At 34.8% G+C, this 18,920-nt stretch overlaps 1 protein-coding gene across 1 annotated transcript; it reads right to left on the reverse strand.

Annotated features, from left to right (window-relative positions):
• Nucleotides 1-572: 572 nt before the first annotated feature.
• On the reverse strand, nucleotides 573-18,566 carry LOC130797237 (uncharacterized). Its single transcript, XM_057659754.1, has 19 exons — nucleotides 18,302-18,566; nucleotides 17,006-17,115; nucleotides 13,680-13,838; nucleotides 13,326-13,391; nucleotides 13,132-13,221; nucleotides 12,661-12,966; nucleotides 11,835-11,932; nucleotides 10,470-10,505; nucleotides 7,869-7,989; nucleotides 7,549-7,785; nucleotides 6,917-7,012; nucleotides 6,723-6,788; nucleotides 6,470-6,508; nucleotides 6,253-6,387; nucleotides 5,379-5,740; nucleotides 4,726-4,819; nucleotides 2,261-2,437; nucleotides 1,731-1,848; nucleotides 573-1,049 (listed from the first exon to the last, which is right to left on the reverse strand). Exons 2-18 carry the CDS (start codon nucleotides 17,102-17,104, stop codon nucleotides 1,750-1,752), a joined length of 2,280 nt encoding a protein of 759 aa, XP_057515737.1. The 5' UTR covers nucleotides 17,105-17,115; nucleotides 18,302-18,566; the 3' UTR covers nucleotides 573-1,049; nucleotides 1,731-1,749.
• Nucleotides 18,567-18,920: the final 354 nt, after the last annotated feature.

Consider the following 18,920-nt stretch of genomic DNA (forward strand, 5'->3'; position numbering starts at 1 on the left):
TGTTTTCCATTTTGCTACATTTTCTATGGCACTTCTTGTTATTCTAAACTAATTTCTATTCAACATATTAGTTACTACCTTTTGTTTTTTTAATAGCTATACTTTTTTTTAAAAAATACCTTTTAGAAATACATAAAAAAAACAACTACCAAAAAAAAAAGTATTTAAAATTCAATTTAAAAAAGGGGTGGACGGACCGAAAAGCCAAGGTGGATGGCTAGAATATAGGTCAAGACCCTCTTAACTTTAAAATTTTCCATGTTAGACGAGTATTTGCTCCTTTGACAACTACGGTCCAGCTTTTCGACTTAAGATACAAGTATGAAGATGACTTTCGACTCCTCTGCCTAACATCATGACTTCACCAATCATTCGATTCCTTTGAATCTCCTGGTAAACATTCATCCGAAACAAAATTGCCTGTCGACACACTACGCACCAGGCTAACAGCTGAACAACGTCAGCATACTCGAGGAGAAAAGTTTGGCACCACATTTGGGTTGTCCTTCCATGTAAATCCAGACTTAAAACAAACTTCTATAAGAAATGTACACGAAAGACTGACAAAAAGCTTAAGAAATAGAGTAAATATATACCAAATAAACTGTGCAGACAAATGAACTTCGATTTATTTCCAACACATATTTCCTTAATAAAATTTCCTATAACTGAGACCCCCTTAAGTTACAAATCTACAAGGCTTTCGACACCATCTTCCTGATTCCACTCCTATAGAAATTCACAGTTCTCTACAAGACACAGAATTTCTTCGATTTTGCAAGCAGTCTCCACGAAAACAGGTTGTAGTCAGAAGCTCGTACTGCAAATATATGAGCTTCGGATTTTGCAATGCTTCTGACAATGAAAATGCCAATCAAGAGCTTCTCAAGAAAATACGGAGAATGATGCTAAATTCAGCAATCAAATTTCTTCTCCAATTTACAATGAAGCGATCGACATATCCCAATTAATATAAGCAACCCAAGGGATGTCAACTATGACCTATTAGCTAGCTCCACTGCAATCCGTTTCATTTGAAAGCTCTAATCCTGCATGCAATATGCACCAGAATACTATGGTCAGGCAGTAGTTAAGCATTTACTACTCAGTAATTAAGACATGAAAGTCTTGTCATAAGAAGCAAATCTATACTAATCTTTCCATTTTGCATTGTTTGTCCAAGTAGACTTCTTGTAAAGATTCAGTACAGTGAAAGCAACACAGTAGACGTGACCAACAAGCAAAAGAGAACCAAATGAACAGGCAATATGTGTAGCATATTAAAAGAAATCATTGATGATAAAAAACAATCAAATTTCAAACACCAAATCAGAAAGGGCAATCAGTGTGAAAGCGGCAGAAGTTTCTTTATGGAATTGATAACTGATAATTTGGGACTGAAAAAAGCAGAAGAGAGTCTCTGTGGAGGATAAAACAATGCCAAAGCCTTCAATACCAACTATATGGGTCAGCTACAAGAACCAATATAAATCAAGAGGATGACAAGGAAAATAAGTGTTGCCTATGATCACTCACTTTCCTTTCTATAGTAACAGAAGTGACATGTAAAGCATATTTAAGTAATATCATCACCATCAACCAAAGGATGCAATCACCTAAATTAAATCTAAAAGTGGCAGTAGCAATAGACCTAAGAAGCTCAACTACCACACTCAACATTTTAATGGTAGATAAGCTAAAGGAGAAAAGAACTTCAGCATAATACTCACCTTATGGCTTAAAGTAGAGTCACCTTCCCTGCACCACACGATAATGAAGTACAAGATCTTCAGGTTTTTTCCATACATAAGCTCGTACTGTTGCCAAGCTCATATCGGGAGATAATACCTGGAAAAAGAGGGGTCATTAAAATGAATCAGTTATACGCAACATAATTTACCATAACAATGGGTATCACTTGTGAAAGAAATATTGGGTATCCTCAACTTGTATGAACAAAAAGTGTGACTTCCATATTTGACACACAAACGGTGAACTAACAACAGGAGGCTGAATATTTCCTAACCCGACAACTTTCACTAAAAACCACTGTCATGCATCAAAATTTAAATGGTTGTAAATTTACTTTTCAAATCAATTCTAAGGTCCAGAGTCCGGACACATCACTTCAAATGAAAGTATGCACGGATGCACCCACAGATTCTTCCTCACATCAAATTGCAAGTTTATTAGATCAACAGGTACCGGAAAAACCTACAACAAAAAGTGTGGAACTACTATTTGCTTGAAAATAACTTGCCTGATTATTACACAAAATCTCAATCGCAGGCTTTAGCCGCTGCCAGGGTCTACGGAGAGATCCATCTGCTCCAGTCTGCAAGGGCCCACCAGCTAACCCTGGAGCAAACGTACCATCACCAGACGCGCCATCCGATGATTTGTCAAGGACCATCTTTTCAACAACATAGTTGACAACCTACGAGAGAAAAAATATGCAATAGGTTAAACCTTTTGGAAATCATGAACAGCATCTCCAAAAAAATCTCTGTACACCTTGAACATAAATGGAACAAAAAATCTGCAAGGAACAAATAATAGATCACTGTTCGTGGACACATGAAAAGTAATATGTAAACATAACTCTTGTTTACTGAAGGGAAAAGAAAAGAATCATATAACTATAAGACATCTAGTTCACATGATGTCCAACAATGCGGCAAATGTCAGATAAACACTTTGTAGTATGATTTAGTGTTCAAATTGATGATAATCCTCATCTTTTGAATTCTCTACAAACAAATGCAATATGTATTTATTTTCCATTCAGTAGATAAAGCTTAAAATGTGGATCTCCAAAAACATCACTCCTTGATGCAAGCATAGCTCATTAGTTTCAAGATAGAAAAGGAGGAAATTATTTTTTAATGTATTATTTTGATACAATGGCACACTTTGACAGCAAACTAGCATCCAAAAGCGAGAGAAGAAAGCAAACATGAAAGAAGATCTGTCATATGGCTAGAAATGATTAGGTGATTCACTAGTTAAAAAAAGTGAATTTAAGAGCCGTATTAGGTTTTAAAATCTAGGCTTTGGTTTCTCCCCTCTCTCTTCTCTCCTCTTCTCTCGAACTCCAATCATCTTTGTCAATATTGGGACTACTAAAAGGTTGATGGTAAGCCCCCTAATTCTTTATTCTAGCACTTTATTGTTTAGATTGTTATTTGATCTTATTGTTATGTATTTGCTTGTGAATTCTGATGTAAATGTCGTATGACTCTTTATCAATGCATTAATTCTAATTTTAGAAAAAAAAAGAGATTTTGGTTCACAACATAACAGAGGAATCGACAAGAATGTTATGTTGTTTCTGATTGACACACTTCACCCTACTAATGTCATTGCCAAGTGTTTTGGCACCTTTTGGGCATCCTGCAAAAAAAAGTTCCTTCTCTTTGGTCCAACTTATTGTATAACTTTTGGCTTCCTTATATTTTGCGAAATTCTCATCACTTTGACTTTTTCCTAGAATTAAATAACATCTTTCATTTCTATTGCAACTCTCACTTCTTCATCCCACCATATTGTATTCTTACTCACTACCATATCACTCTTTACTTCTCTTAGAATGTCCTCAGTCGCACAAGTGATAAAATTCTAAATATTTGCGGGGGTTATAATTGCATCCTCCTCTTTTGTTTGATCAGCTTCTTCAACAACTCCAGCAACAAAAATTTTTGCATTTCCTATTTTATGTTCCACCATATGATTCTTCCTTGTCCGTTAATTTTTCTCTTGTGTGGGTTTCAATGCATACGAACATAGAGGACTAGAAATGTGTGTTGGGTGACTACAGGAATGACTCATCATTTATCCTAGTTGAAGTCATAGGTAGTATTCGCTCCACTTCGCAAAATGGTTTCACGCTTTCTATACCACACATGAGGATCATATGCTTGTGCACAATCCAAAAATTCTCCTTTTTCATTTCCCATGCCATATCCAAGGCCTCGACGGGCACTGTCAAAGTCATTTTGTGACTAGCTAACATGACTATTCACATCACCAACAATATAGTTCTACAATTGTCCTAATGTTGGGATTTTAGCACCGCATCATTCAAACTCGAGGTGCATATATGCTAATGACATTCGATATTTCTCTTCCATACACAAGGTTTAGCCTTATAATTCTATCACTAATTTTACACCTCTATCACATCATTGTCTATCCACTGATCCACCATAATACCAACTCTCTCTTCCTATCTTGTTCTAAATACCACAATTTGCATTTTTTTTTTCCTACTTCCTTTGGAACGTCATTATTTCACCAACCCCCTTTGTCTCCTTCCAACGAAAAATAAAGATACAGGTTCCTAAACAAAACTAGGCAGAAGTTGATTTCTTTATAAAGGATTTACGGCGGCTACTAAGTCAGCTATTTTATATTTCAAAGCCAAAATTTTCAAAACCTGGGAAAAAGTTTGCACAGCACCTATATACTTTTACTCAGCCATGAGTTCAAGAACATCATCAGATCTGGTCTACAAATTCACGCAACGTTGGTATCAAAACTTGAAAAATAATAATATTTACAAACGAAAAGGTGCTGTTGTAAGTAGAATTCAAATTTAACTCGAACATTTTAATACTAAATTCTAACACTTAGCATTCAATAATATGAGATTTATCATTTATTGCACAAATTGTCTTATAATAATGATCGAATATAGGCTTAACAAGAACACAGTAAAACACTGACCTTATGTATTCTTAATATACGAGGAGCACTCAGCTTCCCCTGGGTTAAGATTTGGATTGTGGAACCTTCACATGGATGCAAGTAAAAGCTACACCTACATAATAGAAGACCCAAACGCATGAGCATCTATCACAAGCTTTTATTGAACAAAAGTCACACGAACAGACTACTTGACGATGCAAGAAAGCTACAATAAATGACAACAGTAAGTGCCCAAAGCAGTCTTCTTTTAGGCATATTACTTTGGCTCCAAATGGGGATATCGCTTCAGGATGCATGAATGCAAATGAAGCCTCGTTCCTCAGTCAACTTAACCTAGCCCACAGGGGCAATAATGTGCATTTCAAGTGTAGCATTTATCTTTTTACACCTGGTTCAATTATTCCCTTCATACAGCTTCCAAACTTCATTTTTCAAAACTTCCGTCTTACATCTCTATCAAGGAAAAAAAAAAAAAAGAAACTAGACTAGACAGGCTATTCAAAATTCCTATATTTTGTTATCCAATCCATTCCAATAGAAATCATGAATATCAGAGAAAGCCAAGAAAAGAGAATACAATGCATGTCAGGTGACTCAAGTTGAAATGAGAATTTAGCTCTTATTTGGCTAATCCACCAAAATGTATAAGCAACAATATAGCAAAATATTACTTGGTATTCTCTCTAGGAGGTAGACGATTGTTTAAAACGCAATCCATAACCCAAAAAGGGAGATCCTTTTCATCTTCCGTGCCATCCAAATCAGTTATCTTTTTCCTCCATGCTCCCCCTTGAGAACCCTCAGTAATGATAGACGGAGGATAAACAGCAGAAAATTCAAATGGAGGATATATCATTGAATCATTTTCTGCATTTCCATCAACTTCAATTCGTGAGTGGGTCATGCTTCTGGAGGAGATTTCTTTCACTGATTGAGCTTCACCATTCGCTGTTGATTGAGATCCTGATCTCTGTTTTCTTTTCGCTAACCAATGAGCCAATAAGCCCTTCAGTGTTTCTCGAGCTAGATTGACCTGCAAAATGACAATGCATTTCTCAGCATAAATATTTCCTCAGCTATTTTGTTAGTATGTGCAAGTGTTTTCGAGTACATGCTACAATATCTTTCATCCCAGTCATATTTAAATCATAAATTCCAATTCACTTTGTGAAGGCCACGACTATTTATGTATTTCTGACCTCTTGAAGTTCCCACTTGAATGTATTTTACTTCATAGTATAAACGACAAATCGAAAGATAATGTTCAAAGTAAAACATATATTATTTGAAATTGTCATGTTTTCCGATTTATGCCACAATGCTCAACTACATTACAACAATCCAAAAGCCAAACACAGATATATGAACACAATCTAAAGTGATTTCTCCATAATACCAAAACTAAGAGACATCCTCTACCTTTATTGCAAATTAAAGGAAAACTTCTCTTTTAGTCGTGATAAATTATAGCAAGTGTAGTCTGTCAACAATAATCTGGGATGCGCATACAATTATCAGATTATGGAATTGAAGGTGTGACAATACCTTATCATCCTCAGGTTTTCCAGCGATGTTAAGATCAGCAGAATACATCTCAGCTGAAAAGCACTGTGGTGTATCCAAATGAATAGACAAACTACCTAGCCTGGTATCCACAGTGAACCATGTAGGAATGCTCACCTATAGAACCAAAAAAACTTCATATATATGAAGAAGTAAAACACAAGTATAATAGGATCCAGTAATACATTCTAATACTCACCATCTCAAATAGCTCCTTCTTTTTGTCCTCATATGATACCTGAAACAATAATCAATCGAACAAAAGTATGATTACAGGAAAATAAAATGCACATTTTCCAAAAATACTTCTTTTCATCACTCCAACAGGTAGCAGTAAGAATTCTGATAATTAAAAGGTTAGTTGAGGACACACCAAGGAAGCCTATGAAGAAATGTGCAAAGCTATTGTATTATTATGATTAGCGGCAAAGTGAATAACAAATTAATATCACCTCGCCATAATCTTCAATCACAGCACCCCTTGTGATTTCCCATAGTTTCACAGAACCAGCTGTATCCTGCCATTAGGAAAGTCAACAATTAAGTCATTAACCTGCTATAAAACTCTGATAAGGAAATCATTCAAAAGAAATAGAGAGTGTTAATAAGTAATGTCCCCTTCCAGACATGAGGTAAGATAATCTACCTTGGTAAGAACACGCCTTCGATTATTCAATATCTCATGCTGCACAATCGCTGGAATTCCAGGTACTTTGAGTGTTGACTCCCGGTATACTGGAATCTGAAAGATGTATAAGCAGTGAGCTGAGTATAGAGACCATTTTCTAAAGCTAGAGGCTCAAAAAAGGTTAGAAATATAAACAAAGTTCTCATATCTCATATATGTAAAAAGAAAGGTAAAATGTAGAATGTAACGCTTAAAATGGATATAAGTATCTGCCTATTTAGTTAAATGATTGATAAACGACCAATCCTGCATCTCGACCATTCAATAATTCAAAATTTTCAGAACTTAGAAGGGGAGAAACTAAAAAGTTTTTATTGGATTTCTATAATCCCGCAAAAACTTCATAAACTTCTATACAAACTCAACAAAATGAATTGCTTTTATGTCAGCCTAGTGAGAACTCTATTCTTGAAATCTTTGATATACTAATTCAATCAAGACCAATTTCTTTAATTTTTACATAAAAAACCATTCTTAACATGCCAAGCACCTAATGCAAATTATTGTTGCCAGAGGCAAAATAACAGTATCAAAATGCTCTCAAAACAATATGAATAATTCAGAAATGATGAGAAGCATGAAGACCATACAGGAGTGGATCCTTCAAGGGAAGCTCTTGCCCTTGAAAATGATAGGTTCCCAGCCAAGAAGGAACCTCCTCTTTGGTACATTTTCTGAGGATTGTGTCCTTCTGCAGGCCACCTATTAACCGAAGAATCTGTACTTGCAACCCATATGCTTTCATCATCCAGTGCCAACTGCAAAATTGGGTAATCTTCTGCACAAAGCAAAATGCTCTCTCTAGTGTTCAAGTCCGTCATGTATAACTGAAACAAGAAAAACGAATTTCAAAACAAGAACAGTATGGTACGACAATGCTTTTCCAATACTAGGTTTAACAAATACTCACAGATTGGTCTCTTCCACCGCTGTAGACATGAGTAAATGAATTTGTGATGGCAAGAGCCCAGACAGAATCTGTATGAACAGCATATGAATGCACACAGCGCTGCTGACCTAGATCCCATAGTCTACAGGTCAACATGGACAATAATCAGATGATATAACAGTAGAACACTGATACTTAGGAAGAACTTGAAAAATGTGAATCACACCTTTTTTAACAGCTAATGGCGTACACATAATTAAAGTTCACACGGATTAAAATTGAGTGGATGCCATATAAAAACTAAAAACCACGGATGATGAAGGAAACTGCTGTGAAGCATGTATTCATGATAATCCTATCAAAAAAGGGTATTGTTATGCAAATTGTTTCTCAAGACACTTACCCCATATTTTGGGTGACGGCACAACGCGAAATCCGAATTGGGCACTCTTATATAGTCCAAACAAAGTAATTTTTGACTGTATTTTTGTGTGGCCATTTCCAAGGCATGACATCGACTCCAAGAAAAGTTGAGTAACATATGTTATGTTAGCCCTCTAATAAATAACATGATAATTAGGCACAGTCTCTAATGAGACCTTACGGAAGCTCAGACACAAGAGATGGTGGAAGAGAAGCTGACATGGTCATGCACAACAATTTTCGGTTCTCATCAATTTATAAAATTGTCCACAGAGCATTTGCCATCTTGCCTACAGCTAAGTGATGGTTTACTTGTTTCAATACTAGAGGTTGTAGTGTCCTAGATGATGATGAGATCTAGAACGTCGCCTAGTTCTACTAGAGGTTGGTTGTAAATCCCTATATAGGAATATTAGGTTGCTCGTACTTATTCTCACTTTGGGAAAGAGTATGCTAAGATAATGAGTAGAGGTTCTTAGTAATTGGGTGGATGTGAGTTCACAAGATGCAAATGCCAATCTGTGATGGATATCGATGAGAAATCTCATCAAAAGCGAGTTTGAAAGTTCTTTTCTACTGACAGATTGTTCAAGGCAATTGTAGAAGTACTAAGATATAGGTTCGGGTTAGGTCACCAGATATATCTGCTTTGCCGAGTCAACAGCTTCTCGTGTTATATAATTTTCTTCGTCAAGTTATAGAAATTTACCTTTTGGAGGAGGTTGCTTGCTATCTGAGTTTGTACTGGGAGCATAGAATTTACCCATTAGGTGACGGGCGTGCTTAATTGGCTAGGCTTTGTGGGGTTTGGAAAGGAAAAGGGAAAAAACTTAATGTGACGCAAATTGATATGGTAATTGTGTGGTGTGTAGGGTGTCAGTTTCTTTGTCTTGTAAATGCTCCAGGACAATACGTATTTAGTAGCATCAATTTGAGCTCAAGCAACCAGTGGTTCAAAAGAGTTATTCGACTGTGACGATTCAAGGTTCTGGTTTGATATGTAATTTTTTTTCCTTATAAAGGTACCTTGACTTTTAATCCTTTATAAATATTTATTTCAGCCTTTTAATATAAGAAATATACGTGGTTTAAATGGTGATGAGTTGATTATTATCTTGTAAGGAAAGTTCTACATCCCAAACCAGCGTCCATGCTGATGCTAATCCAAAACCCCATGTATCACCTTTTCTTAAGAATTTTGAATTTTCCCTTATCACTTTAAAAGTTTGCTAATGACCCCTGTTCCTCTTTTTTTGGGGGGTTCTGTAATTAGAAATCTAAAATAACACCAAAAACAAGTCTCTTCCTTGTTTCTTTAAATACACCTCATACCACTAACAAGTTTCCCTTTGGTCTATTGCAGTTGCAAAAATATCCCACATGCAGTAAAAGGTTGCCTCTTTTTATACCATCAGGGCATCACGCTTTAATATAACTAAAATCCCTATGAATATAAAACCATGTTTAATAAACAATTAAAAAAAAAAGACAACTAGAACTAAATGGTAATCTATTTGTCCAACTAAAGTGCTCCTACTGTACAGATTGGCTAAACTTCATCCATTCATATTATTGCAGCCCTTCTCTAAAATGCGCGATTTCATTAAGATTATAGTGCAACTAAAAATGAATTGAGAAAGTATCACATATTTTTGCCTTTTTCACTCTTTTTCTTGGAACCCCTAGAAGAACCAGTATACGAGAAAGGACAAATTATGAGCTCACATAACAAGACTTGACACTCTATTGTACCAACTTGCCAAGTGTTCTTTCCGGTTTTTTAGTAAATCAGAATGGCTGAACATACATAAACTACATCATTTTGATACACACATGAACAAAATTAATATAGAGCCTCAGCAGATTGATCTAGCTATAATCTCAGAAAATTATCAAAATAAAATTCTTACTCCAACTATTGGATGATTTATCACATCATACACTAAAGAAAATTGTGCTTTTAGAAACAAATAATCCTAGAAAACAAGAGATCCTTGAATGACACTGTGGCAGAAGTCCTTTGACCCAGCTCGATTAGATTTAAAAAAATAATGTTCCTTGGACTACTAGAAAAGAAAATAAGATATTAAAGAGTTGGTCTTAGCATTTAATCAGCAGAAAATTTAATAGGAATGAGAATAACACATGCACAACAGAACACACAAGGAAAGTTGAAAGTCACAGATCACATAAGCATACCTGATCATAGAATCAGAAGAGCCAGACAAACAAAACCTACATAAAGAAAGAACTGTGTCACTATATGCTTCACAATAGTAAAGAGAATGATCAAAACAAACAATGATAAAATGAATGTCACGAGTATATAAGCATATACAAAAATCTTGAACGCGTTTCATAAATAGAAAGTGTAAATGACGTGACAACTAACAAACATCTGACTGACTACAGTTTTATTTTATTTTTAGTGTGAACTACACCTAAAATTAAGCAACCAAATTTATGAAGGAATTTGTCCGGCTCTTTAAGTAAGATATAAGAATTTCTAAGTTGAATCAATTCCACAATAAACGTCAGCTATAACCTCCATGAAAATCAAGAGTGTCCCAAGAACCTTCATCCAGCGTGTATTACCAATAGATAGGTCTACACCATACTTCCAAAATCAATTTGATAGGTGGTGCAAGAGAGAGACTGCAAGAGAAACTGGAAAGAGAATAAAATAGGAAAGGAAAAAATGACGAGTGTAATGGAGACCAAGTGATTCAAGATCAAGTTTTCCAATCTTGTTGCATGTCACAAACACTAAAATTATAGAAAACACAAGTAAGCTTCTAAATCACCGATACCAAACAAGCAAATAGCAACGAAGACTCTTTCCAAAGGACCAGTAAAAACAACCTCCTGAAAACAAATAGCCAAGCAGTGCTACAGAGAAGAGTGAGCGAAACTGAAAACGAAATAACCTCAATGGAAATTGAAGTAATGAATGGTGTCACCCAGGGCTAAAGACCTTCCAGTGGATTATAATATTAGGATCTTTGCTAATCTCCTGACTTACAATTAAAACTAAGGCTTCGAAACACACCAGGGACCAGCAATTCGCAAGCTTAAAAGATCCGCAAAACAAACAAAAGATCCATAAAGTAAAACTCCTTCAAGATTCTTTAATTGAACACAAAAGCCTCATAAAAAACACTACTGAATGTAACTTCTACTCTTACAAACTGTAAACCAGACTAATTAGCAAAGGTTGTGTATAATAACATCATCAAATGCTAATCTACTTGCAAAAACCTTACTTGTCAACTAAAAGAAAAAGATTTTTTCATTTTTAGGGATAATGTTATGGAAATATTTGACAGACACCAAAAGTGTCACAAAGTGAATCAATCATTTTCAGGCTAACAGCCCAGAGGTAAACATATTCAAAGAAAAATATATACTTTGTAAAAAGACAGACATTGCAGGATATACTCATAGACAAAATATCCATTCATAGTTGTTAAAATATCAAAATTATATGATGATATGGTTTGAATATGACCACACGATCCAAATTATAATTCAGCAACCATCTAAGTAAAATCTCAGTACACAAACCTTCCAGTAGAATCCAAGAGCAATGCTCTAACGTTATCTGTGTGACCCCTCAACTTCATGGTCTTCGAACCCGATCTCGGGTCCCAAACACGCACAACCTGCGTTAAAACATGAATTGTTGGAAGGGAACTAAATTGACAACTAAAAAACACAGTAGAACAGTAAATATTAATATATTCAGAGAACAGTATTTTTATACAGTCAAAGTTTCCAGTATGACTACAAGCCAATAGTCAAACAAGAGTAATAGACAATATAACAGCTTTTTCACTATTTAAAATCATTTTATGTTCATAGGCTTCAGCGTTATTAACTTCTACACCATAGATCGTTCATTTATCCTAGTTACATGTACTTAAAAATCAGCATTAATTGTCATTCTCATGCTTCATGCAGAGCTGTGTAATTGACTGGTTGCAAAGTTTCAGTGATCAAAGAAGAATTTGAGCAAAAACTAACGTTATGGACAGATGTGGTTACAAGACAAACTTAACAGTGCTTTTGTAAAAACATGTAACGCAAAAGAAAATATATTAGAAAAGGAGAATGATTGCTAAAATGTAAGAGAATTTCGAGTTTTCCCGAATTCCCAATGAGAAAAAACACATTGTAATTTTTTTCCAAGCAAAATAGAATACTTCCTCTCCCCTTGCGTATATACTACTACTCTTCCTTTTCATTTCTCACATACAAAGCATAATAACAGAAATTATAATTTATTCCTAGAATATTTCTTGCTAGATGAATCTTCTCGGTTATCTTTGCTACACTCATACATCATCCATTACAAGGTAAACAGTGATACTAACATAAGCATCAGCCATACCTTCTCAGTTCCACCAGAAACAAGAATAGTCCCACTATCATTCATTGCTAATGCATACACTGATTCCTTATGGCCTTTGGCAGCAATAGGAACATAACCATGATTTGGAGTAGAATTCAAAGAGATGTTATTACTGGAATTGATTGTGCGCAAACTGGTAATAGGCAGATTACTCCCACCACCACTAATTCCATTGGAAGCCTCTTCTTCAATACTGTCATTTGACTTAGAAACTGGAGCAAGTGCAGCTTCGATATCCCAAACAAACACCTCCCCACCGAGGCCACCAGAGGCAACAGTATTTATCTAAAAAGCACACACACTATAGAATTAGGAAATGACTGGAAAGATTTTGGAAATCTAGATACTATTTAGGTTGTACATTATTAAGTAATAAGTAATAAAGTAAATAGTATAAAAATAATCAGCAGTTTTTGTATTTCTAGTATGCAAAATAAATGAGGATATTACATTTTTTTCTGCTGCAGCAAGACAGGTAACATAGTCTGAGTGCTGACGCAGAGTCCTCGTGCATGCACCATTAGACAAGCTATTCCATGTCTGAAGCACAGGTCAAATACAAAGGCATTCAGCCTAGCTAAAATACAAAACACAAGCACAATTTAAAATTAGGAAAAATGACAACATTGTAAAGCATGCCCAACCTTAAGAGTAGTGTCCGAAGAGCAAGACACAAGTGTATGATCACCAACAAGGACAGCATCATTTACCTGTGCATATAACACAGTTAAATATTGGTCAAAATATAGCATACAAGAAATAAACTAAAAGAACCTCCGCTCAAATGAGAATCAAAATAGTTCTTCCTAATTCTTTGCTTTGCTGTCCCTTAATAAGTTCCATTTCAAAATTAATTTCACAGCTATAGTTTGGAACACCAGAATGGGGAGAAAGATGGACATATATATAAAAAAAAAAGTAATCAGGTGCACAGAATCAACATTAGGTCGAACATTAGAAACCTATTATACATAGCAAACAAGGTCAGAAGAAGATACCCAATCCACGTGAGATTCAAAAGTAGTAGAGCAAGTAGCTGCTTTGTCGTCAACAGCCCATCTCTTCAACGTTCCGTCACGGCTACCAGTAAACAAGAACTCACTACTACCAGATTCATTGGACTTCAACCTGGCCAAGCAATTTATGCCGGCAGAATGCTAAAAGGCAACAAGTGAGCAACCAAATTTAGATACACAAGAAAATTTTTAAAATGTGATGTATGAAAAGTGGAAGGACACGAAAAGAACAAGTCTTGAAAGATTTCTTTAAAAGAAAGGTCAAATATATCAATATGGGAAAATGTCAAAGTAGTAAGACAACTTTCATCAAAGGTAAATGGGATATACGAAGTGATAGAACAAAAGTTCATAAAAATCAAGCTAACAGAAAAACATTGATTCATGTTCCTCTCGAAAGAAGGATAAGAGTCTGAAAGTGCCCTGAGGCATGAAGACATCCAAAAATTAAATATTAGAAAATAACCCATTCATGTGAAGGCATGAAATAGACACACGATCTGTAGAGCTCTGACACTCCATTTTCCAACAAAATCACAAACAAAATACCAAAAGAAAGAGGCAAACTGCAACCACAACTAACTCATATACATTCGTATCACCTCAAACTCACATGATGGAATTGTAAGTGACAAAAGACAATAGGTGGTCTAGCTTACCAAATATGTACAAAAGTATACCATAAAAGAAAAAAATTCACCAAAGATTAGTCACCAAGTCAAAACAAAAAAACGAAACTCACATCAAATTTCACCACCAGCAAAATATATTTTACACACATGAGAACACAGCACAATATTACAGCTATCAAGTCTCAAAGTGCAATATGCTAAGAGTACATAGCTTCTCTAAACTAGAAGTTGTATCAATGCTTTCTCCGGCTTTTGAAACTTATCAAAATAGAACTAAGAGGCAGCTGCAAAATAGAGTTCTTAGCTATAGGCCACAGAAAATGACAAGTGATGTAACTGGAAGGTGGCAGTCGCCAATTAGCATCTTCCATACTAAAATATTTCAGGACAATAGGCAAAAGAATACCCAAGTGAATTAGTGCTACTAATGAAATTTCCTTCTAAAAAAAGGTTTCCAAATGCATGGTAATTCATCTGAGGTATTATAAGAGGATATTGAAGGGTGTTGTTCCCTTGTCCAAAACTCTTCTCAAAACCACATGATCCCCATTTCCAGCCACATTCTTGACCAAGGAGAAAAAAAGAGCAATGCCCCCCAAAGTTAGCTGGACCAAGTTTCTAATTGAAATCGATTAAAAGGATAATCTGCATAATCGAAAATAAACTTAAATAGACTGATATATTTATCCAGTAGTCAAATTATTCATTTAAAAAATTTTAAATTGTGATACAAATTCTTTAATTTTATTTGTAAGGAATGAAATGAAGAAATATATTCAATAATTAGTTTAAAACTTCATAACAACAAAGAACTTCACTTTTCAAAATTTTAATTACGGAATTTTACAAACATATATGACTGTGTGTGTAGGTGAAAAGATAGTGAAAGATCATGAATAAGTAAAATCAAGTATAATTGAGACTAAAATTATTAGATTGGAGTGCGATGATCCTACCACTCAAAATTATATTCCTATTAGGATCGCAAAAGTCTACCAACATTACAATTCTACATAAGATTCAAATTGCTCGCATAGATCCTAAAATTGTGGGATCATACATTGAAATTTTGATTTTGATAACAATGATGCCACCTTTGATGTTTAACCTCCAAGAGCTAGCATTAAGAGCGCAATTTTGTGCATGTACAATCCATATGTAATCCATCACATTGACACCCATTTGTCCTCTACATCACCTTCTGTTGGGATCAAGTCTATTTACCAACAAGGCGACACTTATTGTAACACAAGGTGACCTTTCCTTCGACAACCATATACCCTCCATACCTTTTTACCTCAATGATATGGAATAGCTAAACATGTTTGACCACTAAGAAAATTTTCCAACACAAAGCTACCACAATCTACACCTTTTTCTTCTTTGACGTTGCAAATACATTCAAGTTACAAGCTAATGTTCCAAATAGGAAACCATATTCTCTTTAGAGCACTCCTTGATAGAGAGATGGAACATAAAATTGATTGTCCAACCACAATATTCACCAACACAAGGCAACAACAAAAAACTGATCTTATTCCCTTAATTGGACTTGCAAATACGCTCCAACTAAAACTAACAAGCTAATCTTTTAAAGAGGCTATATCAAAGAGCTTCTACAGTTAAAACTGCATACCACACTAACCCAATAACTATAGTGAAAGTTAACAAAGTCTTTTTTATTTGTGTGTTTCTTTTCGTAATTCATTTAAAAATTTAGAAAAATGAAAAGAAAAAGAATTCACATCTTGTTACACATGACCTTGTTGGAAGAAAAAGTTAGTTCGACTTGTGCATAGTTTGGAATTTTGAGATGAAAGACGAAGAGAATCAAACACCAAGATGAAAAATGACATTTACAAGGTAACTAAATCTACAAAACCCAAGTGGCAAAATTAAAATTTTCTAACATGAATTCTTCCCATAGAACCTATCAAGACGTAAGCAATAGATGGTAAAATTCCCCGAGGAAGGCAACCTATAGTCAATTTCTAACTTGTATAATAGTATTCTAAGAAAAAAGCAAGAAATCTTCTAAATAAGAAGAGAAATTAGTCAACACAATACTGCAACCAGCTCAAAACACAAAATATTGAGCTATACATAGATACTTTCAAGTTCAATTATATAAAAGTTCATTTACATTTGTTTATAAACTATTTCATGATCGATTCAAATGTAAACACACTTGGAAAAAAGTTAAATGCTTTTAAAAGGATTTGAGGTCCTAGTGCAAACATGTAAGGATGCACCTTTGTTTTAGAAAGAGCAAGATGCACAAAGACATGAAAACTAAAACTCATCCCTTTATGACTTTAATTCATTAACAAAATATACACCCATATGAGACTCGGCATTCGTCACTTTGGAGATCATTACATTGGAAATGCACCGAAAGTGCACTCAAGTTGAATAAGGTTTATTGTTGTCGTCGTCTAAGAAGAGCGTCTAAATCTAAATGCACAATAAGAAATCAAGTCTCTTCTAAATGTATATTTTGTAAATAATGTCCATACTAAATAATGTCAAAATTAAAGTATCACCAAAAGAGGGTGCCATAGAGTATCATTTTTCATGGTTAACGCACAAGAAATCCAGCCTATGAAGGCACCAATTAGGAAATTCAATGATGATGTGATAATGATTTAAACACAACTAAAGATGCCAGAGACATACCTTTGTGTCATCAGAAGCATTAAGAACATATGTCAATCTTTTCTCCTTCCTAGGGCGACTCGAACCAGAGGTATTCCCTGCACTGCCTACTCGATGCATTACAAGGATCCCTGAGCAGTATTTTATGGTTATTGGTTAATAAAATATACATGACACATCATGTAAAAAATAAACATTTTTCCACTTCTAAACGGTGGATGATCTTATAGAGAATGCATGTCATTAATAGACTTCATTGAAATAGAAATCTCAAATCAAGATGTACACTTACCCGTCCCCCCATTTAAGCTACATCATTTTCTTCATATTTCAATCAGTTGATATATGTTCTGGTGAGGGGAAATGGCCAATTCTATGGTGGCACAACACTCAACCACTAATGTCCCATCAAGGACGTACACTTTGACAAACTATGCAGATTTCCTTCATTTCTATTCATAGCATTAGAACACAGCCTTCTTTAGTTCAGTTAGAACCAAAAGTAGGTCAAATATTTACAGGAATGACAACAAAGTCTCTCAATCAAGGCTGTCAGCGAAAAATAAATCACAAACTGAAAATTCCATGATGTTGAACAAACAAAATCGATTCAACGCCCAAATTCAAGCCAGATACTAGGCCTTAGCAGAACAAGGCAACATTCATGTTTGAGCTGAGTCTTTCTTTAAAACCTCCAAGAAAACAGCTTAATCCGAAACCCCAAACGATGCTTAAGTTCTAAACCATTCAAGACCAAACAACAGGGTCAAAGAGAAACGATAACTCATCCCTAAAATTATAAATAAAAAAAATAAAAAAAAATCGATTTCTTTCCTATGTAAAAAAGACATTTTTTAGAATAACTTCTAGTAGCAGCATAAAACTAATATATGCAATAAAAAAAACCAGATACATAAAATTCCGCAGTGTAACCACATTCAACCCAAAAAAAAAGTCAAAACTAAATGAACAATTTTGTGGCAGAAGTAAACTCAAACTATAAAGTAATCATCCTACAAAAAATTATACTTCGAAACACCAAATTTCAAATCTTACTCAGATTATCAGCCTATATTCAACAAAAATTTAAATGAGACTATACAAAAAAATAAAATGATCGCGAAAAATTAAATTCCAAGTTCCAACCCCTCGTTCTCCACCAAAGTTCAATTTGAATAACACCAGTAACTAACTAAACGAACTCCAATAAAATTACAAAATAAAATTGAGTTTGAAAATGACGAATCAAAAGCTGAACAAAATAAATCAGACACAATATCTGAGTTTTCAGATTTCAATAAGAAATAAAGGAAAGACCTGAAGTAGATCAGCAGAGCAGGGAATCTAAAAGAGGGAGAAGACGATGGTTGACGGAGAAAAAGCGGCGGCCAAGATGGCAACAGAGAAAAGTAACGACGGGGGACGGCAGAGAGTGGGGAAAGACTTAATTTTTATTCTCAAAAAAGAATGAGGGAGGAGATGAGAATTGACAAACGATTCAGGATTGGGGACACAAAGACCATGTCCGTCACCGTAATTCCTTTTTTTTTCTTTTTAGGGTTTATTTATTCAACAGCAATTTTATCGTAAATATTCCCGTATGGCCGTATGAGACGGTGTCAATAGGGAAATATGTATTATATTTGGCTTAAATAGTTAAATAATAGAAATTTTTAATTGATGAACATCTTGTTTTGATGTCGTCTCATGGTGAGATGGTCTCACATAAGACTGGTTGTTTTTTTGCCATCAAATCGGCTTATGGTTTGAGTTTTTGAGTTGGATTAAAATCAGATTTTGTGTATATATTAACTTTTTCATCATTGTAGATATAATTTTTTAAGTTGGGCCAAAGTTGTGTTTCTTATACAAGTTCGAATATAAACCCTTGATCCTAAAAAATTGAGGTCGATTACATAAACCAGTATATATTAAT

The sequence above is a fragment of the Amaranthus tricolor genome, chromosome 12 (assembly GCF_026212465.1).
Source record: "Amaranthus tricolor cultivar Red isolate AtriRed21 chromosome 12, ASM2621246v1, whole genome shotgun sequence".
In the NCBI taxonomy this organism is placed as follows: domain Eukaryota; kingdom Viridiplantae; phylum Streptophyta; class Magnoliopsida; order Caryophyllales; family Amaranthaceae; genus Amaranthus; species Amaranthus tricolor.